This window comes from Electrona antarctica (genome assembly GCF_951216825.1).
Source record: "Electrona antarctica genome assembly, chromosome: 16".
NCBI classification, from domain to species: Eukaryota; Metazoa; Chordata; class Actinopteri; order Myctophiformes; family Myctophidae; genus Electrona; species Electrona antarctica.
In genome coordinates, this window is record NC_136797.1 from 21,515,968 (window position 1) to 21,534,095 (window position 18,128).

An 18,128-nucleotide genomic window follows, 5' to 3' on the forward strand; every position below is an offset into this window, starting at 1 on the left:
AATAAACACTTGGAATTGTAGGAGGCATTGCATTTTGTTTGACTCGGTTCCATCGATATACATCGTGAAAATAGCAGATCTATAAGCTACAATGCCTTGTGGTGCGATGCGCGTTGTGAGCTTGTAGATCGGCTATTTTCCAAAGTTTTGCCTCTTTCTTATATTATTTGACAACTTGGTCAATGTTTGACCAGTTTGTATCGTATAGTTAGTTGATTACTTTTTTGGAGGCATTACAAGGGTCTTAAAGTCCTTAAATGTCACTTCACTGCCATCTGGAGACCACCCACAAATTGAAGACTAAATACTAATTATTTATCAACGCGGTGTACACCCAAAATTGGGTGTACACCTGGTGTACACCGGGTGTACACTGGGTGTACACCAGGTGTACACCCAATTTTGTGTGTACACCGCGTTGATAAATAAGGGCCTAAATGTGACTAAATAATACCTACATCAGATCCATGGGAACACAGGTTTCGCCTATAGGGCTGTCCCGATCAGATCGGGTGATCAGAAATCGGGGCCGATCACGTCATTTTCAAATGATCGGAATCGGATCGGGAGCCAAAAAACGTGATCGAGACATCCCTGGTATCAATATGATATCCATATCATGATATTAGACTGGAAATTGTCTGTGAATTGGGATATTGTACTATTGTGATGTGGCATAAACGTGTTCTATAATATATATAAATATCGGATCTGGAAAAATCGGAATCGGCAGATGCTCAAAATGAAATGATAAGAATCGGATCGGGAGCAAAAAGACGTGATCGGGACATCCCTAGTTTTGGACGTACAAGGTTTCCACGCATGTGGACTAGCGATGGCGACATGCAGGGGTGAACGGCTTCCCATGCAGGCTCAAACAGCCACAGGCAACAGAAACATTGGTTTTTCTGTAATCATGATGAATCTCCCACCATGTCAGAGCACGGCTCTTTATATGGCTGATGAATGAGTAGGTTTTAATTACTTATTGAAATGGGATGCTCATCAGGTTGTTTACACCATAGCAAGCCAATCCAGGCCTCGGAGAGCCACGTGCAGTGCATACAACTCAGCCACTGAACTGTGGACATGCTCAGTTTGTACCAGGGAATCTTTCCTTTCTTGGTATGTTTATTTTTGCCCATATTGATTGTCACAGATGTAAAAGTTGAGCATATTAATTACCCCATTAAGATATGAGGCCGATTCTACAATGCCTTCTGAATCAGTAGTTCTCACACTTTCAAGATTTTTGAAAAATGTTAAAGGAGCATTCAGTGATTTGGAAAAAACCCTGGTCCGCCCTGGTAACAAGATGTGCACATGCACACGCTCTACAGTGGGGGAAGTACAACAGACCAACAGCACATGATGCACCAAGGCCCGTCTCACTCGTTCATGATTGGAGGAAGGCCCCTCTCATCCTGATTGGATGAAAGCTTTGCCACCCAAAGCCCAAACCGAAACTAGGGTTTTTTGACTCCAGGGGCTCACTGGGGACAGGGAGGAACTCCTTATATGGTCAGCACACTTTATAGCAGGGAGGATTATCCAAAAAATAAGTGATATTTAAATTTAGTGAAATCACTGAATATACCTTTAAAGGGATTGTGACATAAAAAAGAAAGTTCATATAATTGCCGGGGTCCTTGACGTGAAATGACCAGCTCAGTGGACTTGTGGTTAGAGTGTCCGCCCTGAGACTGGGAGGTCGGGGTTCGATCCCTGGCCGGGTCATACCAAAGACTCTAAAAATGGGACCCAGTGCCTCCCTGCTTGACACTCAGCATCAAGGGTTGGATTGGGGGTAAATCCCTGCGACATACTAGCGTCATGTCCAGGGGGTGTACTTGTACATCAAGCTGCCTCACGCTACAGAAACAGGAGATAGGCTCCTGCCCTATGGGCCTCATGGCTCGGCAAGGCTACTTACTTGACGTGAAATAGTTTGAGAACGACTGACATAGAAACATAGGTTTTTCAGAAAACTGTCAGGATTTAGAAGACTATGGGCAGTATTATGCGTGTCTTAAGAACCAGGTCTTATTACTTAACTTAAGACCTGGAGGCGTGATCAATGCCATTTGGCTATTCTGAGTGGCCAAACAGCATTGACCACGCCTCCAGGTCTTAAGTTAAGTCATAAGACCTGGTACTTAAGACGCATAATACTGCCCATTGTGTAGAATCTGGTCTCAGTCCTAAATGGGTTAACCAGAAACAGGATCATGTCTACATCTACATGACTACATACTTCCTTCTTGCATTAAAACTCAACACGTCGGCCGTGGCCTTTACTACGACTACTACTACTTTTTTCGGTCTGCTGGACAAGCTGTCTCCTGTGCATCTCCTTTGTTAACTTGCTAAATTCCTGCTTCATATAAGCTTTAGCGAGATTATAGAAGACAAAGACCATGCCACTTGCAATAGTGGTTCTGTGTATTATCTACCATATAAATATTGGTTACAATGTTTTATTCAGTAAAATAAGTCCTGGATCGCAGCTTTAATTCTGTTTTTATTAATGACACTGCAAAGTATTTATGTAAACTTGCAGTTGAGACATTTTAAGAAGAAAAAACACACATTTGCAATATGCATAATAAAAAGGAAGGTACAATCAAATTTGATGGTTAAGTCTACTTACAAACATTGCCCGTTTTATATTTTATTATGGTTTGCCATTAAAATGCATGCTAATGAGGAGTTAATAATTAACTTAGAATACAACATGCACCCAGAAAGTACACAATTTTTCCCCTGGTTCACTTTTAATCATAAACAGCATCCCACCACCTTCACCTTGAGGGGAAATTCTAACAAAATATAAACAAATGAACTATAACACAATGAATAAATGAAAAGACATAAAAACACAGCACATTAAACATTCATGTTATTAATTATGTACACACCAATACTCACATATGAACCCCCTCCCTCACACTTTTAGTTTAGTAGTCAGAGTGTAGAATGAACTGTTACACAAAAGATATACTGTAATATATCTATGCAGTATTATATCTATGCAGTAATATCTATGCACATACATACATACATACATACACATACATACATACATACATACATACATGCATGCATGCATGCATGCATGCATGCATGCATGCATACATACATACATACATACATACATACATACATACATACATACATACATACATACATACATACATACATACATACTAGCTCTGGTCCATAGCCTTCTACTGCTTCTACGATTCTGCCCTGCAGTATAAGGCTATGTGTACGGATATAACTAAACTTTGCTGTTTCATAGCTTTGCTTAATTACTGATTCCAACCCTCCGCAAAGGGGTTATAACAAACAGGTCTGGTAACTGTGATTTAACACACACCACTTGTAACATTTATATTACTCAAACACACATAGCCTCGACGTTACAATAATGCCCGTAAACAATCACTTGATTTTGGCCATTTTATTACTATTATCTCATAACACACTCACACACGTACAAACATACTTCTACTAAACTTGTGTACAGTATAAAGCCTTATTTGCCTTGTCTGGCCCGTGTTAGATCTAGTACAATAGCAGCATTGTGATCATTACAACAAAGGAATCTGAGACTGTGGTGTTTAGGTAATAACTGCGAACACAAGGGAAACACAAGATACATACTATTAATTCACAGATATAGCGACTGCATAGATGCATCATTTATGACTGAATTTAGAGCATTTAACGAACATATAACACATTAAAAGGACTTACTTAAACGCGTCATCCCGTTTGCTACATTGTTTCTGTAAGAATGAACGAACACATCGTGCCCCCTGGTATAGCTCGCCCCTTCCTCTGTCACCCGACACTTCCTATCCCCATACCATGTAGTAAGACCTCGCATTCCTGGTATCTAGTATTGGTAACACATTTGGTAACACATTTACCCCCCAATTAGCTGTATTAGTATCTACATCCCTGAGACATACTGTAATTGGTTGATAAGAGGATCTCTGTTCTTATATAACACAGAGTATTTACTGTATAGGCAGTGAACTTCATAATAGCACCAACATTCTATACATAAATGACACAACATGAAGTTACAAATATAAGCTGGGCCGGCACTTAATATTATAATGATCCCACTCACGGAATAAACTCGACACCTCCCACTTTTAGGCTACGGTTTGAAATAAACCCAGTAGGCTAAATAGATTCCCCACAATCATTTGCAAACAAAAACATTCAAACAAAAATAAAAAATAAGTATATCAATCATGCTTCTAATCGATGAACGCCTCCGGATGGCACTCACCAGCTGAACTTATGAAATAATAAACCTAGTTTACTTTCATGCACTGAATTAATTTTGATCTCAATCTGACTGTAGGAGGTAGGCACCACCGCTTTGCTCCTTACTGAGTGACAAGTATGCCCCATCACCCAGCTGCCTCAAGTAAACACCCACTGACTAGTCTTACTCGCGCAGCATGCATATGGAAGAGTTCGTTAGGGTATTTCTCAAGAGGACTTTCTAGTCTAATTTACTGATCTTCAACCGGGATTAGGACAACCAGCCGCCGCACATCACGATGGAGGATGACGGATGGCCATGCCACCACGTCTTTCACCACCTGCGACCAACTGATGGGCAGACTTGGACATGTCCGCACCTTTACGTCCCTGACGACACCCTGGTTATCTGGATTCACCTCCACGACATGACCCATCCGGAATCGACCTCGTAGAGCATTCTGGTCCGCGACCCACACCAGGTCGCCGACGGCCACATTCCGTGCTGGAACGTGCCATTTCTCTCGGATGAAGAGATGAGGGCCCGCCAACTGGCTCCACCGCTTCCAGAACTTGTCCACCTCGCGCTGGACCGCCCGAAGACGACTGTACGGGTAGCTAGGGAAGTCAAAGCCCAGGATGTCTCCCCTGGGCCCTGCCCGCCCCAACAGCAGAGAGTTGGGAGTGATGATGTCCACGGAATCCTCGTCGACTTGAGTTCTGGCTCCGATGGGTCTTTCGTTGGCCAGGTTAGCAGCAAGGTAGAGTAGAGTCTGGAACTCCAACGCCGACAGATCATCGGTGTCGCCGACGCTGCTCAACGCCCTTTTCAGAACATGGACGGCAGCTTCGGCCGCCCCGTTCCGATGCGGTGAGTCCGCTGGGCTAAACTCCCATGCCCAGTCGGTCCCTGCAACTGCTGCTCTTTGCTGGATCTGCTCCTTGTCAATGTCCCCTAGGAACTTGTATAGATCCTCCAATGCTGGTCTCGCGCCAACAAAGTTCGTACCCTGATCAGACCACAACTTTTTTGGATGGCCTCTCAGAGCAGTGAATCGCTGGTAGGTCTGCAGAAAGCCTTCTGTAGACAAGTCCTCAACTAGGTCTGCATGGACAGCCCGTGAGGCCATGCAACTGAAGACCACGCCCCAGACTTTTCTCTTAATGCGTCGCTTCACAGTGCCCCTGACAGTGTAAGGACCGAACAAATCCAGCGTTGTGTACTCGAACGGAGCTGCTGGACTTGTGCGCACTGTAGGAAGATTAGCCATCACTTGACTGGATAGCTTAGCCCCCCGTTTGCGACAAAACAGGCAAGAGTCGATCACCTTACGTGCGACCCTTGGCCCCTGAACCACCCAGGCTTTCTTCCTGACTCGCAGGAGTGTCCCAGCCACGCCCTCGTGGTTTGCACGATGGGCCTCCTCACACAGTAGTGTGCTGAGTCGTGCCTCGTAAGGAATGATGGGCACGCCCTGGCTTTCTTGGTCAACGGTCTGAACCCGGCCTCGGCATAGCAAGAGACCTGTCTTGTCGTTCTTACTAACTACAAGACGGTTTAGTGTCGTTGTCGGGAAAGAAATTCCCTCTTGGGCGGCAAGGCACAGCTCCTTAAATGCTGTGTCCCGCTCTCCGACAGAGAGCACCGCCCCCCACTGTACACGACTGCCGGACTTGAATAAGCCTCCGTGGCCGTGCAACACTCTGCGGACGTAGCCAACTGCCCCGCAGAGTTTTGACAGTGTGCTGCATCTAGCCAAGTCCATTTGGTTCACAAGGCCTGACCCCCACAGCTGTTCAGTTTCGTCATTAGATGCTGCCACAGAACCCCCATCACTGACTGGTGAAGGACCCCTGCTGACCGCTGGAGACCCCCCATTGTCTGGTGAAGATCTGCCACTGACTGGTGAGGCCCCGCCACTGTCTGGCAGTGGCGCGGACCCCTGGTTCTTAGTTTGGGATCTAGTAACAGCAGCAGAGAATGCTTTCATTTTGAACACTTTTCTCTGCAATGTACTCACGATTTCCCGCGATGAAGCAGCCACCTCAGCAGCCGACTTCATAGGCCATTGGTCGACTGGTCTGGCTAGGAACTCTGGTCCCTTTTGCCACAGGGAATCACTGTCTAATTGCTCAGGAGAACCCCCCCTCGTGACTAGATCAGCTACATTTTCCACCCCGGGAACCCACCACCAGTCAGTCACAGGCCCCGCCTTCTGGATTTCCCCAACCCTATTAGCGAAGAACGTTTGGAACCCATAACTGTCCCTTTGAATGGCACCCAGCACTGTCTGGCTGTCGACAAAGTGATACCACTTCTCGATTGTCAGCCTGCTATGCTTCAGCACGTACCCTTTCAGTCGTGCGGCAAAGACAGCACCGCAGATTTCAGCTTTCACTGCATCACCCTTTTGGTCTAGAGGAGCCAACTTGGCTTTTGACTCCACCAGACGAGTCTCCACCCCGCTAGCAGTTTCCCACCGCAGGTAGAGCACCGCTCCGTAGGACTCTGAGCTCCCGTCGGAGAAGGTGATGCCCCAGGGCTCCCCCACCCATCCGGGCGGAGTGATACACCTGGGGAACGTGATCGCACTCAGCTTTGCGTATTCCTCAAAAAGTTCAACCGCTTTCACGCGGAGATCACTAGACAACGGTTGATCCCAAGTGTCTTTGGTCAATGACCCCGCCTCTTGGAACGCCCTCCTGACTAGAATAACGCCTTTCTGTTTCAGAGGCGTCACAAGGCCAATGGGATCATACAGCCCCGCTACTTGACTCAGCAACATACGCCGAGTCAGAGGATCTGGCGTCTTCTCCGCCACCTCCTCCAGAGCAAGGTTTTCCTCGCTCCGCACTTTCTTTTTTCTGGCGGAAAAGTTTATGGCAACCATGATGAAGAGGCTGTCCTCCTTCACATGGTAACCAACCCCCAGAGCCTTATTGTCCTCCTCTCTCATCTGATTCGGAAACAACATAGTCTCTGGTTTCATTTCTCCATCTCCTTCCCTCCCACTTTGGCCTGACCGTACCCAGGGCTTTAGGTGAAACCCCCCGGTAGCCAGAATGGTTTTAACCCCCGCCAGTACCTTCTCCAGCCTCTGGGGGCAGTTGTGAGATAGAAAAATGTCGTCTACGTAAGCGTTCTCCACGATTACGTCCCTCTCGTCAACCATGTGGGTGAACTGAGGTAGATACGCCGTCTCGCGCATCGCTATTTGAGCTATGCTACCCGCTGGACGGTCTCCCATATTGACCCGTACAACTGCATAGTCTTCAATCTTGCTGTCAACTGAGTCTCTCCATAGGAACCGGTGCAAATGTACCTCCCGCTCTTCTAGCCAAACGGAGTGGTACATTTTGCTTACGTCGCCAATGGCGGCGTATTCCCCTTCCCTGAAACGCAGCAACACTGCTCGGATCGGGTTCAAAACATCGGGCCCCTTTAGCAGGATACTGTTCAAACTCACGCCCCGGAATTCTTGACTACTGTCCCAGACTATCCTAACTGGCGTGGAAACTGAGTGTGGGTTTGGTGCCATAAGATGGTTGATCCACCAAACAGCCCCGTCCCACATGTCCATGGCAGCTTTAGACAGCTTGACAGCAGCACCTCTTTTGAGCATCTCATGCACCTGGCTAGCATAGGCCTGGTACCACACGGGATCTCGCCTGAGACGTTTCTCAGACTTTAAGAACGTGGCCTCAACCGCCACCCTATTATTTGGTAAAGTAGACGGGTCCTCTTTCCAAGGATAGCTCGCGTCCCAATGCGACTCATCGCTGTGAGCGTCGCTTGTCTTAAAAGTCAGGCCCCTCTTGACAATCTCCATTTCTCTCTCGTCAGCGAGAGACATCTCTTTTCCACCAGGGGCGCATTTTCCACAACGACAACCCCCACACAGGGGATCGCATGCCGCCCCAATACTGTCCCAACGCCACCAAGACAGTGCCGCGCTGGTGTCAGTATGGCAAGTAGCAGCCTTAATTTCAACGGCTCCACCTCTCATTGAAAGAGCAAAATGGGTTGACGCCCACTGTCCTGTGATCATTTCACTGGCGTCGAATAGAGACGGATGACATCCGCTAACCGTCTTACCCAAAATCCCCGACCAAAGTACCAAATCTCCACATCTAGCCAACCGCTGTGGGGCTAAACGACCCTCACGCGCACTGATAAGTATTTCCACTTCCAGTGGACGTCGCAACTCCTCCGGATCGGTGCCCGGAAAAAGATCTGCAATGCGCCTAGGATTAACTGGACAATTGATCTTTGCAATCTCATCCAGACCATAACAAGTCATGTCATGATCCAGTGGAGAAGAGCCCTTCTCCCCCATTGTCTTCAACTTAATGGAGTATTTTTTCGTCTTGAATGTCTTTTTCATCCCCCCAACGCCCTGCACGCTCAGAGTGACAGGTCTTCCTTTCAGCCCGAGCCTGTCTGCAGCTTTGTGGGTGATATAATTCGTATCAGAGGCGAGGTCTATTAAAGCCCCCACCCAATCACCACTTTTCGTGGTTACTTCCAGCGTCATCATCAGAGCAGGCAACTCGCCGCCCTCAGTGCAGCCTGTCGTGGCTGTATTGTTTGTGTAAGCTTTGCGCACTATAGCTAGTTGCTTTGGCGTCAACTCGGCCTCAGCAAGCTTAAGTTCAATTTCATGTGTAGGCCCACGTGAGTCCCTCCCCACGCTACTAGCCCCCCCTCTCGCGCTGTCACTATTATTATTATTAGTGCTATCCCCGTTACGTGGACGCGCTTTGGGGCACAACTTGAAATTATGAGGAGGCGACGAGCCGTCCCTTTTGCACTCACTTAACCTACACAGGAAATTGTCATTGCGCACTCTGCATTGGCCGTCATGTAGATATAAACACTTAAAGCATGCTTTATGTTTCTTCGCATACGCTCGCCGGCCTTCGACGTTAGCTTTCATGAATATTTTACAACGGAACAATGCCCCTGAGTGATCGCTCTCTCCGCAGATTACGCACGAACCCCGCGCCTCCTCGCCGCTAAACGTAGCCCTTGTCGACGCACGCTTCTCGCGCGCCCCGTTCCCCGGCTTGTCATTCTGTCGGTCATTATTACGGCTACGTGGGCTCGGATCACTTCGTTTGGTCCCTATGCCTTTTGCATTTAATTGTTCTTGTTCAACGAGCACCTTTGTATGCTCGCGTAAGAAGGCAATGAAATGCGGGAACCTGTTTTGGCTATCAATATTATTATTTGGATTACAACGCATCACAAGCCACCGTTCTTGCATTTCTGGCGGCAATTTAGCCTCCAAATTGTGAATGACGAGCTGATTTTGAATGACGTCGCCAGCATTAAGATCCGCTAGATCTAGAACCGATTGCTCTATTAATCTAACAAGATTTAATGTCTCCTTTGGCTGGCCACTGCTTACAGCGGGCACACTTTCCAACTTCATTATAATCTCCTTGACAATCTGTCCTACGTTTCCATAGTGGAGTTCTAATTTCTGGTAGACCTCATCTGAAGTCTGGCAATAATCAAGCCTTAATTCATCATTTATCCTTTTATCAATAGAATCAATCAGTAGCTGGTAACGCATGTCATCACCCCATCCAGGATTGTCAAAGAGTGCATAAATCCTATGCCACTGTCTCTTCCATCTGAAGTATGACATGCGTTCCCCACTGAATTGGGGTAATTTCATAGGCTGAGCAGCCAGCTTGCTACCGGCTGACTTCTTTCCTCCATTGTCAACGGCGAGAGGTACACTTTCTTGTTTAATTTCCTCTTTCATTTCTATTATTATTTCGCCTAAGTGCTTTAAATCCTGGAGGTTGGCACTTTTACGTGCTTTCAAGGCATACACCTCAGCTAATACCTTGGCCAAATTCCCGTCAGAAATGCAACCTTCCCAAGAGTTTAGTAACGTCTGCATGTCTGTTAATGATCGATCAATTACACCCTCTAGCCCGTAAATAAGACTTAGGTTAATATCCTGTTCTTCGTAACGGTCAGGACGCGCTCTGTCTGCCGCCTCTGCCACCCACTTGAGGGCGCGCTGCACAGACTCATCTATGAACCGCTTCCATAAGTTTTCCTGCAATTCTGTCCGAGCCAAAAGATAGGACATCTTTGCGGCATCGAGTCTCGTACTAACAACAGCTATGTCCATAGCGTTTTCATCAGCCTCTACCATTGCACTTGTATAATCCGTGCTACAAGTTAGAAGCTCATCAAAACCTATATCCATGTCTTTCAGTAAAGCCTTAAGTTCACTTTCGGACTTATGGGCAGCCGTACTTTTGGCTTTGGTCGTTAACCTTGTTAACGCGCCTTGGCTCGACGCGCGCGCTTTCTTTAACGCAGCTAAGGCTGCCATGGTTACACGAAATGGCTACTCGCTCGCCCCCCCCCACCAACCTTGTCTCTCAAGATGGCCGGTCCGGCGTTCCTCCCTGGCGGCCAGTCGTGCTGTGAAACATACACAATGCGGTAGCCCCAACCCCTATGCTATTAGCGTTAGCATTGGCTAGGCTAGCCCCAACAACATCCAACTGGAGTTACCCTCCTTTAGCTTAGCATTAGCGTCAGTCAGCCAGTTCCTCCTTTAGCTTAGCATTAGCGTCAGTCAGCCAAAGTTAGCCACCGTTAGCCTAATGCTAGTTGGTTGCTAGGCACAATGCAATGTCAATGGGAAGGTGGCTAGCTCCTTGCTTGTTTACAATTTAGCTTGGTCTGGTATACCCCCCAAAGTCAATGCACAGTTCCTTTCTGCAACACACAATTCCAGCGATATTCCCCCCAATGCACAAGCACTCATGTGGGCACTGAAATTCTTTATTTAGGTCGGCAAAACCGGATGCTTCCTAGCACCCAGGGCACAACCTCCTTAGCAGCAGGATCACGCTACTAGCATCCTTTCCCGAGTCAACTCAGGTCACCTCAATACGGCACGGATGATTCCCGCAGATATCAGCTACCTCCGGCAGCCTACGGGTTTCGGTCGCTGGTCCTTGGACACGGCGATCGATGACGGGTCAGCGATGCTCCGCAAACGCTGGATGGCCGTCCCTTCGTTGTCTTGCTTCTCAGCTAGCGTCACGCTAACAGCAGACAACCACCATTGCTCACGTAGTAGCTAAGCTAACAGCTAAGCTAACACGGGCCGATGGCTTTCATTAGCATGTGGATCACACAATGCTCGTATTACGTTAAATAGCTACGGTGAATTAAGTACCGTTGCTTCAGCAATACGTCGGTGGGTTACACCGCAATGAATTATTACTCACCGGTGATTACACACAGTTAATTATTACTGGTGGGTTACACCGCAATTAATTATTACTGGTGAGTTACACCGCAATTAATTATTACTGTACGGATATAACTAAACTTTGCTGTTTCATAGCTTTGCTTAATTACTGATTCCAACCCTCCGCAAAGGGGTTATAACAAACAGGTCTGGTAACTGTGATTTAACACACACCACTTGTAACATTTATATTACTCAAACACACATAGCCTCGACGTTACAATAATGCCCGTAAACAATCACTTGATTTTGGCCATTTTATTACTATTATCTCATAACACACTCACACACGTACAAACATACTTCTACTAAACTTGTGTACAGTATAAAGCCTTATTTGCCTTGTCTGGCCCGTGTTAGATCTAGTACAATAGCAGCATTGTGATCATTACAACAAAGGAATCTGAGACTGTGGTGTTTAGGTAATAACTGCGAACACAAGGGAAACACAAGATACATACTATTAATTCACAGATATAGCGACTGCATAGATGCATCATTTATGACTGAATTTAGAGCATTTAACGAACATATAACACATTAAAAGGACTTACTTAAACGCGTCATCCCGTTTGCTACATTGTTTCTGTAAGAATGAACGAACACATCGTGCCCCCTGGTATAGCTCGCCCCTTCCTCTGTCACCCGACACTTCCTATCCCCATACCATGTAGTAAGACCTCGCATTCCTGGTATCTAGTATTGGTAACACATTTGGTAACACATTTACCCCCCAATTAGCTGTATTAATATCTACATCCCTGAGACATACTGTAATTGGTTGATAAGAGGATCTCTGTTCTTATATAACACAGAGTATTTACTGTATAGGCAGTGAACTTCATAATAGCACCAACATTCTATACATAAATGACACAACATGAAGTTACAAATATAAGCTGGGCCGGCACTTAATATTATAATGATCCCACTCACGGAATAAACTCGACACTATGGGACTTTCGATTTTAAATCTCAAATAGAAAGCCTACTTTCCTTAGTGGACGCACTCTGAGCCCCCCACCACACGTATAAACGGTACTTTTTGGCCAGAAAGGGATTTTTTTTCACCAGAGGAAAAATATTCTCTATGAGGCAGTTCTCTGGGCAATATCGGTAGAGGGCGCATTGGAGTAACTAAAAGTATTTTTTTTCCGGTGGAAACAAAATCCCTTTTTGGCAAAAAAGTACCGTTTATACGTGTGGTGGGGGGCTCAGAGTGCGTCCACTAAGGAAAGTAGGCTTTCTATTGACACAACCCGTCTTTGTATTGGTGAGTAGGTCAAACGTTTGTGAGATTTCCACTAAAGAGGAGAGGCTGGTCTGATATCCTTTTGAGATTTAAAACCGAAAGTCCCATAGCCTTATACTGCAGGGCAGAATCGTAGAAACAGTAGAAGGCTATGGACCAGAGCTACATACTGTACATACATACTGCCACGTATACATACATTACATACCACTTGCATACCTTCACGTATTATGCAAATATTTACATTCATATAGGCCTAAGCAGATTTATCAGAAACCCTGTAGCAGGTTACTGTGATCCTGTTCAATCCCATATTTCGAATTCACTATATAGGTAGGTAGGTATATTTTAACCATCATTTGAAAATCATTTTTTATGGCCAAATAGGCTATAGGAATTGGCTCAATAGACGGTATGAGTGATACAATATTATATATATATTATATATATTAGTTAGATTCTGGATTTTATTCAAACTAAAGTGCAACATGATTTATCACAATCCACATTGTGAAGAACACATAATCTTGTGGCATAACAACAAGATCATAGGATCATGTTTATTTATAGATGTATTGGAATCCTGGATCCAAAACAATGGGTTTAATGTACAGTTGGAACCGAGCGTTACATCAATATTCTGTTAACACTTGTTCCAAAATTGCATTAGCCTCGAACAAGCCCAGAAAGAATGAAATTACTATACATAGCTTTATCTACTGCATCTGTGTAAGGCATATTTGTGAAGAAGGAATTACACTTGCCTTCTACCATAAGGAACCACCTTATTCCTTGTACAAAATCAATTAAGATAAGAGAAGATAAGATAAGATCGACTTCAATGTCCCCTTTAGGGGAATTTCTTCTGGACTCGACCCTGCACTTTATCACAGCAGATAAATGTCACACATCACCTGGAACCCCCTCAAGGATGTCCCTCGAAGTCCCCAGAGCCCACTTTTAGAACCACTCTTATCAATCAGTGGTTCCCAAACCTTTTATCTCGAGACCCAAAAGACATTCAGGACGGGAACAACCCCTTTTGATGTTTTAAGCATTGTGTTCTACTTTAGCTATTGAAAAATAGCAGATCTACAAGCTCATAGCGCGGCACAGAGTGCCTCGCTACAAGCTTGTAGATCTGCTTTTTTTTTTAATTGTGAAAATGAAATTGTAAAAAATAATAAATTAACTTGGTTCTTGCATGCAGGCCAGAGTCATATCAGTGATTGCTTTATTCATAGATTGCTTTCATTACAAGTCTGTGTGATAATCTCCCTGTCTTCACTTAGCTTCCTGAAGCATAGTGTTCCTTTTGCACAATTAACAGTTACATTCTATGCCAGGTCTTAAATGCCTTAAATGGCTTTGAATTTTCCGTGATTGATACAGTCTCTCTTTAATTATGTATGGTTTGCTACATTGTTGTTAGGGTGTACAGCTATTTATTTCCGAGGTATCGATGATGAATTGCAACAGAACATGCAAACCCCATTAACAAGTAAATGCTCCAGTACATTTGAGGACCTATAATAGGCTTCTGATTATAATCCTGTCAACAGCTGCACCATGCAATATGCTCACCCAGCACCATGCAATATGCTCACATGGCAGCTGGAAAACTGCGGTACAACCCTGGTAATGTATGAAATGCAAATAAAACATACACTTTAGGCTGTGTGTCTTTAGGCTTAGACCTAAAATCAGTAGTACAAAGAATGATAGATGTACTTTTCCCCCATATATTGTAATATTACTTTGATACCGGCGACAGAGTGATCTCTTTCATTATTGTTTCATTACTATCGTCTAATTATTGTTTCACACGATATATTTCAAAGTATCGTGCTGACTGCTCACCAAGTATTGCATAGCAAATACTGTAGACTTCCTCTTTAAGCTTTATTGATAACACATTACCAACACAGTCTCAATATATCAGCTGTAGGCCTTTACCAAGTTACATTTCAAGTAAACCATCTTTGGTTTTTTTACCTCATCAGTTGTGAGCATTTTTATTTTATTTTCTCAGTGTATGTCACTCCACTACTCGGCTGTAGACTTTTGAAAATGATTTTTTTTTCCAAGCATGCATGGCATGACAATACAATTTATATTTCAGAACTTGAAGGGATTTTGCTCCACAGCTAATTTGCACACCCACTGTGCGTCCAATTTAGAAACAGTTGGCATTCATCATCTGGTATACACCTGGGGCACAGAATCAAGGGACTTGGCATGTTTGGATTTGCATAGGCTCTTCTCACAGGAACAAAAGTTTTGTCAATGAGGCTCTAGCTTGACTCCTTTGTTGTGCTTCCATCAGTGAGTGATGCTGCCAGAGTTGTTTTTTGTCTGTGTTTTGATTGATTGTTCTTTGTATCTTATCTGTCAGATCAACCAGAACTACAAAACAATACACATTCTAGTACCGTTCCGTCACAGATGCGATGATGTTGTCATAATTATTTTCTTATTATATCTACAAAGACAAGTGATCACCGTGCTGTCGCAGTTTGTATACAACACTTGTTCAGCATCATAACGTGATGAGGTTCAATAACTGCTGTATATCATCTGTTCAAACAATTAAAAACATGGAAGTTCTGGCATTAACAGTACCTTCTGTTCGACTTTTGTCCCTCCCTCTAATGGTTGAAACATTCAACTGCCAGCTGCACCATTAAATGCCAGACGCGAACGCTCTGTAATAGAAAAATTACACCCGTGTGAACTGAGTGGTGCAACTACACATTTATTGTTATAGTTACTGTACAGTGACGTCACATACTAACCATAGCAACCATGCTAGTTTTTTTGGTTGCTAACCATAGCAACCATGCTCGTTTTTTTGGTACGAACAAACACGGGTACACGGGTACACGGGTACAAAGCCAGTTGTTGGAGTGGTTTGCACCACTCAAAAACATGGAATTACTAAAATGTATTAATATTATTATATTTTCATTATTCCATTGACTCCAAGCCCATACTATTGCAACACATTTACCTGAAAGCTTCCCTTTGATGTAGGTGTTGCCCCTTTTGTTAGGGAGTTGAAAGGTCCCGACCTTAGAGTATAAATATGAAGGGTCCCGACCTTAGAGTATAAATATGAAGGGTCCCGACCTTAGAGTATAAATATGAAGGGTCCCGACCTTAAGAGTATAAATATAATAGAGACATCACCGAGAGGAAACCCTGAGGCGAAATGGATGTAGTGGCCAAATTTGGTATTGCAGCTCGAGCCAGTGCTGGGCCGTTGATTTATTGCGCACGTTCATGTTATTTGGGCAATGACACGTGAACGCTGTTTCATACGTGAACACGTGCAATGTTGGTCAACGGCCAGCGCGTTCACGATTTGTCTTCGAGCGATGGTTTGTAAAGGTTAAATACGGCTTAAAAGGGATTTTCACAATAAACGCTGTTGGTGTGTTCAGAAGCCCAGGGGGTGAGGGGCCACCACTCCTCCATTGTCCACCATGGCTGTGGAGATGGTCCTCAGGTTCTTGAAGATCTGCCTGGACTGACTGGAGAGCAGGGACCTCACGTCCTGTGTGATCCTGCCATGGGCCTCCATACACCACGTCTCACACAGCATCTTCTCATGCTGTGCCGAAGGGTGGCCTTGACTCAGAGAGCGAGACGCCCTTGACAGGACGACCACCATGGCATACAGGTCAATGGCGCTGTCGGCCACTCTCGTCAACACAAACTGTTCATCAACGATCCTCTTGCCATGTTTGACCAGCAGCTCTTCGATGACACTTCCAAATTGTCCAATGGCCTTTGCCGTCAATGCGCCACTTTGGGCCAACTCTGGGTGCACAGTCCCCTGCAGTGTCAGCCCTGTGCCCAGACCTGCCTTCCTCCTGGCTCTCTTGCTGATCTCTCCTACCAGCAGCCCAACATTGCCCAGAGGGTTCCTCAAGGCCTTTTGTAAGCTCTGAAGACGATGTCCAGCACTCTGGAATCCATTGAGCGCTACAAACAGCCTCAGGATATCATTGGTGCCCTCGAAGATCCGGAAAATCCTCAGGTCTCTCATCACTCTCTCGACTCCAGCATCCTTCATGAAGCCCATGCCACCCATAACCTGGATGCACTCGTCGGTCACTGTCCACGCCGCCTCGGAGGCAAAGATCTTGCTGATGGCCGCTTCCATCTGGAAATCGGTCGCCCCGCTGTCCATGTTTCCGCTGATCATGTAGGCCATCGACTCGGTGACGTACTGCAGCATGGCCATGCGGGCCAGCTTCTCCTGGATAGCTCCGTATGTGTGGATCTTGCTCCCAAACTGGATCCTGTTCGCTGCATGGTCCACAGCTTTGGTGATGGCTCCCTTCATGGTGCCCGAGAGGGCGGCGGCCATGCCAAAGCGCCCGTTGTTCAGGATGTTCATGGCCACCTTGAAGCCTCCGCCTACTTCGCCCAGCACACACTCAGCGGGCACGCGCACGTTCTCGAAGTAAACCTCGGCTGTGTTGGACGCCTTGATTCCCATTTTCTTCTCCGGTGGGCCATGGGTGACTCCTCCAAAGCTCCTCTCCACAATGAGGGCGGTGATCTTGTCTTTCATCTCTCCTGTCTCGGGATCCTTCATCGGGGTCTTGGCAAACACTGTGAAGATCTCTGCCAGGCCTCCGTTGCTGATCCAGATCTTGCCCCCGTTGAGAGTGAAATACGTCCCACAGGGGGACTGGACAGCTGTGGTCTTGATAGAGGCGGCGTCCGAGCCACTGGCAGGCTCAGTCAGACAGAAAGCTGCTATGTGCTCTCCTGTGGCCAGCTTGGGCAGGTATTTCTCCTTTTGGGCATGGTTGCCAAAAAGCAGGATGCCCTTGAAGCCAATGGACTGGTGGGCACCCAGGGTGATGCCAACGCCCAGGTCATACATGCCGACGATCTCGACCAACCTGGCATACTGTGTGTTGGTGAGGCCAAGGCCCCCCATGTCAGCGGGCACTTGCAGGCCAAAGGCCCCCATCTCCTTCAGTCCCTCCATGGTGTGGTCCTCCACCTTCTCCAGGGTATCGTTCTTCGCTGCGTCGTTCACCTCCTCAAAGAACTTGCCGACAGGCCCCACCAACTCTCTGAGGAACTGTTCCTGCTCTTCATTCATAACTGAGGGGTAGGGGAATACTTGAGTTGTGGTGATCTGGCCCTGGAACATGTTGACAGCAAACGATTTGGATTCTGCGCTGACTGCTTTCTTCTCCGCCTTAGAACTGGCAGCATCACTGCCCACAGTTCCTGGCTTCTTCAACACCGCCTTTGTAGCCTGGCTTGCATAAGGA

The 18,128-nt window shown here is 46.0% G+C and overlaps 1 protein-coding gene across 1 annotated transcript; it reads right to left on the minus strand.

Annotated features, from left to right (window-relative positions):
* Positions 1-16,267: 16,267 nt before the first annotated feature.
* Positions 16,268-18,128, minus strand: LOC306939547 (very long-chain specific acyl-CoA dehydrogenase, mitochondrial-like; the record flags this gene model as incomplete). Its single annotated transcript, XM_079524138.1, has 1 exon — positions 16,268-18,128. The coding sequence occupies exon 1, from the start codon at positions 18,002-18,004 to the stop codon at positions 16,268-16,270; it is 1,737 nt and encodes a 578-aa protein (XP_079380264.1). The 5' UTR covers positions 18,005-18,128.